At 26.3% G+C, this 4,838-nt stretch overlaps 1 protein-coding gene across 1 annotated transcript in view; it reads right to left on the bottom strand.

Moving 5' to 3' along the window:
- LOC100573673 overlaps nucleotides 1–4,051 on the bottom strand; it is a 7,675-nt gene extending 3,624 nt beyond the window's left edge. Inside the window, exons 1-4 of the mRNA XM_029485201.1 lie at nucleotides 3,890–4,051; nucleotides 3,658–3,795; nucleotides 3,461–3,547; nucleotides 3,212–3,408 (exon numbers count right to left, since the gene is read on the bottom strand). Of these exons, the coding sequence (XP_029341061.1) occupies nucleotides 3,212–3,408; nucleotides 3,461–3,547; nucleotides 3,658–3,795; nucleotides 3,890–3,934 (467 nt within the window). The 5' untranslated portion in view covers nucleotides 3,935–4,051. The remainder of the gene's footprint in view (nucleotides 1–3,211; nucleotides 3,409–3,460; nucleotides 3,548–3,657; nucleotides 3,796–3,889) is intronic.
- Between the last annotated feature and the right edge of the window lie 787 nt (nucleotides 4,052–4,838).

Below are 4,838 nucleotides of genomic sequence, written 5' to 3'. Positions count from 1 at the left end.
TTATCAATTTAAACGGTTAGTTATGGGTTTAAGTTCAGCTCCGGCGACATTTCAGAAAATGATGACAAACGTGTTGTCAGGGTTAATAGGAATAAAATGTTTAGTATACTTAGACGATATAATAGTTTACGCGAAAAACTTACAAGACCATAACGAAAAATTAATCGACGTATTCGAACGATTACGTATTCACAATTTAAAAATAGAACCGGATAAATGTAGTTTCTTACAACGGGAATGTTTATTTCTAGGTCATGTAATTTCCGACGAGGGCATAAAACCCGACAAAAAGAAAGTTGAAGCAGTAATGAACTTTCCGGTACCTAAAAATGTTAAGCAAATAAAAAGTTTTTTGGGACTTAGTGGGTATTATAGAAAATTCATAGAAAATTATAGTGCTAGTAGGTAGTATTTGTAGGTTCTATCCCAGTTTTTACAATTACAGGGAGATTTAAAAACGGTTATCCACGACTTTCCCCCTTGATCGATCAGATTTGTGGGTGCTTACTATCCCAGTTTTTACAATTACAGGGAGATTTAAAAACGGTTATCCACGACTTTCCCGCTTGATCGATCAGATTTGTGGGTGCTTACTATCCCAGTTTTTTACTGTTACAGGGAGATTTAAAAACGGTTATCCACGACTTTCCCCCTTGATCCCAGTTTTTATCGTTTTCTTTTTCCAATTCAAATGTTACCAAAAAAAAAAAAAGAAAAGGATATTCACTCAGTGATTATTATTATTTTTACCCATACAAATATATTTACTGTTTTCCATTTTTATCATACTGTTTTATTTTTTTCATTATTTTAACTTATATACGCAAATAGGAATTAAATAACTTGTAGACCCATGGCCTAGTGGACTAAGGCGTTGAGTGTAGAGTTTATTAAATTTAGATTTAGGATAAGTATGTATGTTAATACTACACCCAGTGTCATAGTCCACTATACCATGGGTCTACATTTTTTTTTTGTTTTTTTTTTTTCCCCTGTTTTTATTCATAAACTGTAATTTTTAATTTTATAATAAATTATGTTTCAATTTTCAGGTGGTTAGATTTTGTATTAACCGTTTATAATATATAATAATAACACGCAACTTAATCTGTATCAGTTTATTAGTAACCGTTGAATTGTGTGTTATTATTTACAATGGACTTATTAAAAGAAATTGAAAGAGATATTTCAGAAATGGGTATAATTCATCCATCACATTTTTGTTACAAGGAATTAGCTGAATTGTATACATTATTATCAAAATTAAAAAGCTATGCTATTAAATGCGGGACAGAAAAAAACAATAATCATTTTACTTTATGCGCATGGTCAAATCAAAATTGTGATTGCGGACCTGATACATGTTTGTGCATTGTTATCGATTATCTGTTTATCGATTTGAAAAAAATATTGACCAATAAACAAAAATCATTAGTAAATAATCACTTTTAACTTTCATAATGTGATCAAACTGTTATCCAATGCACTATATTTGACTTTAGTTCTGTTTTTACAGTGTAATAGTGTTGACTATGTTGTATTTTATTTGTTTAAGTAATAATAATTTAATTAAAATTGGAACATATATTTCAATTGATAAAAAATCAAACAATAGGTGCGTCAACTTTGTCATACATTGAAATCCAAACCAAAATATCATCTTGAATTCAATAATTAAATCAATACTGCGCACATCATGGACGGCGTAATGGTCAAATCAATATTCAGCATACATCAACAGAATAAAATAAACATTTATATTGGATACCTTGTTGATCAACCTTTATCTGTAATTATTTTATTCATGCATAACGTAACTAAACGTTATCTAATACTAAATGTATTTCAATGGTGTAAGTTTATATCTGATGATAGTTTTAATATAATTGTTTGTTCTTTATCCACTGTTCAACATTCAAAACGATTACATTTGGTTAATAATTTTTATTATAAAATATGTGCAAAATCTAAATCAGTTAATTTATACCATAATAATAACAGAATCACGCTATCCAGTGATAATTTAAATCGATTGAAATTATTGGAAGCGTGTATAAATGCAAATATCATAGTGTTATCAAATAAATTAGCGTTGTATCAAACTGTTTTCAATAATGCATGTATAACTATTAAGTATGATATTTTATATTTATCACCTGATTGTATTAGAAGTGATTTTATCAGTACATATATTAAAGATTATAATTTCAAAATGGATGACCTGAAGGATGAAGAGAAGTCATTTTTGCTTGAATTTCAACAAATCCATCACGGAACGTTTGCAAACATTATATTAAAGCCTGATATACCTAACCAATCAATAAAACCAAAATAATCATGATATACGGCAAGCTTACTATTTAATAATTAGATTATACCTTTATAATAAACATTATTTTGCATGTATCATATTTTGTTAAATGCATACCTTTATTTAAAAAACAAATGATAATAATATAAATATATTATAAATAATCTTTAATGTTAATTGGATAAAATAAACAAAAATATTTTCCATAATATAATCATATTGTATACATTATTGGGTTAATTGTAAGCTTTCTAAAATAAAATTGATTGCAAATATTTTAATTGTGTGGTGATAAATAAAAAATGCACAAATATTAGTAAAATCTATAGTAGTATAAACATATTGTTATTATTTGTAAGATTCAATTTTTTTGTCATCGTTACACATAAACTTATTCATAATTAAATCTTGTAAATTATTAAATGCTGATATTATTGTGTTGTCTGCTTTATCTTTTTCGTTCAGCATAGTTTTTGCGTTGAACGTTGAGGTTTTCCATCTATTTTTTCAAAAAAAAAAAAATAAAAAAAAAATGAATGATTGTATATTATAAATGTATATATTTCCATATTATCATGAATATTTTATCATATAAACTATATGACCCAATTGTTAAGCAGTTAAATATTTTACGTACCTACTGTGTGAATATTATTAGTATCAACGATATCATTATATATTCGCAAAATTGATTGGTTGTAAGCATCGTGTCTATTTAAATTATAAAATAGTACTACGTAAATGATATAATAGTCTATTTAGGTTTTAAAATAGTACTATGCAAATGACATAAATTATGTTTCTCAAATAATTTACAAATATTGTACTTAATTGTTTTATATTAATTTTAGTGAGTGTCAATCTTAATATGACCTGTTTGTACAAAATAATAATAGTTACCTGTCTTTTGACACTACTTTTTTCATGTCCGAAGTTTTGTATTTTTGAATAACCAAATAATCACTTGCTGTTTTGTTTTCGGGTATTTTGATACAAAAATTTCCACCATCTGATTTTTTTACACGTATACAGTTTTCATTGACCATAGCTGTTATACCATCATATTCTTGTTCCAGTTTCAATAAATGCGACTGAAACTAAAATTAATATTAATTGATAAATATATATTTAAAATATACAATATTTTACTTTCTGTTTTTTTGGTTTAGGTTTTATAATGGTTTTGGGTTTTTTAGAATTTTGCATTTGTCCATTTTTTCGATGATTATAAAGTTCCTAAATTTATATTATCATGTTTACAATATATTTATGTATAATGTAACGTAATTAAAAAAATATTAGTGATATAATAATAATAAAAATAATTATTAAAACGGTATACGTACATCAATTTCTTCATCTTCTGAATTTTGATCGCTTGTGTTGACCATTATTAATTTCTGTTTTTTTGGTTTAACTTTCATAGTGGTTTTGGGTTTTTTAGATTTCTGCATTTGCAAATTTTTTTGATATGAATAATGATCCTAAATACAAATGATTATGTTTTAAACTAATTGTTAATAAATGGTGTTAAATTAAAGTATGTTAATAATATAATTATAAAAAAAAGATACTTACATTAATTTCTTCATCGGCTGAATTGGATAAACTCATGTCGGACATTATAACTATGCCCTCCTACTGTTTAAAATTAACTGATGAAATTCACATTCGATCTCTTTATTTTATATAAATTAATACCTATGATATATTGTGATAGTCATGGCCAATGTCTGTTACACATGGTGTTGGTAATAAATAAAAAAACTGATATACGCATTAATTTTTTTTTTGCGCAATAAACAGATGAATTAAAAGATATTTGGCATTTATCACATGGCGATCTAAAATCGTTTGATATATCCATCACTTCACTCTACACTATGTTTATTTTTACTATTTTGTACGTTAATGATTATAAATAAAATTTGATTACACTTTATATTTTCATTAACATATAAGGTGCTGTTTGAAAATATAAATATAAGCTATTTTAAATTGGCATACAGTATATCTGCTTTTTCATGCTACTTAAATAGTGCGTTCATTAGATTAATAATTATACACATTGCGCAACAAGCTGGTAAGCAAGAACGTCACATGCAGCGAGCAGAATATTTCATTGTATGTTAATTAATTATTAAGTTTAAATTTTAAAATATAATCATTTTATTCATTTTTAGCAGAAATGATACCCGACGATAATCTCTGTGATGTAACTAATCATATACATCCGAGCACAATACTACATATTGCAAAATATTCGTTTGCTCACAGTGAACGTGAAGTTTATGAATATTTTCGACAGTTGCATTCAGCATTTGTCGTGAGGGAAGTTCGATATTCATTTGATGGTAATATTGTTGATATATTTTGCTCATTTGAATGTGCCAATTATTTCAATCAGGAATATTTTGAGTCAAATCTTAAAAATTTACAATTTAATGCAATCCATATCATGTTCAAGGATATAAATGTGTTACAAACGTATTGCCAAAGACGAAGGTGCATTGCATGTCGAAAATAC

Source organism: Acyrthosiphon pisum, chromosome X (assembly GCF_005508785.2).
Source record: "Acyrthosiphon pisum isolate AL4f chromosome X, pea_aphid_22Mar2018_4r6ur, whole genome shotgun sequence".
NCBI lineage: Eukaryota > Metazoa > Arthropoda > Insecta > Hemiptera > Aphididae > Acyrthosiphon > Acyrthosiphon pisum.
This window is presented reverse-complemented; position numbering and strand designations above follow the sequence as displayed.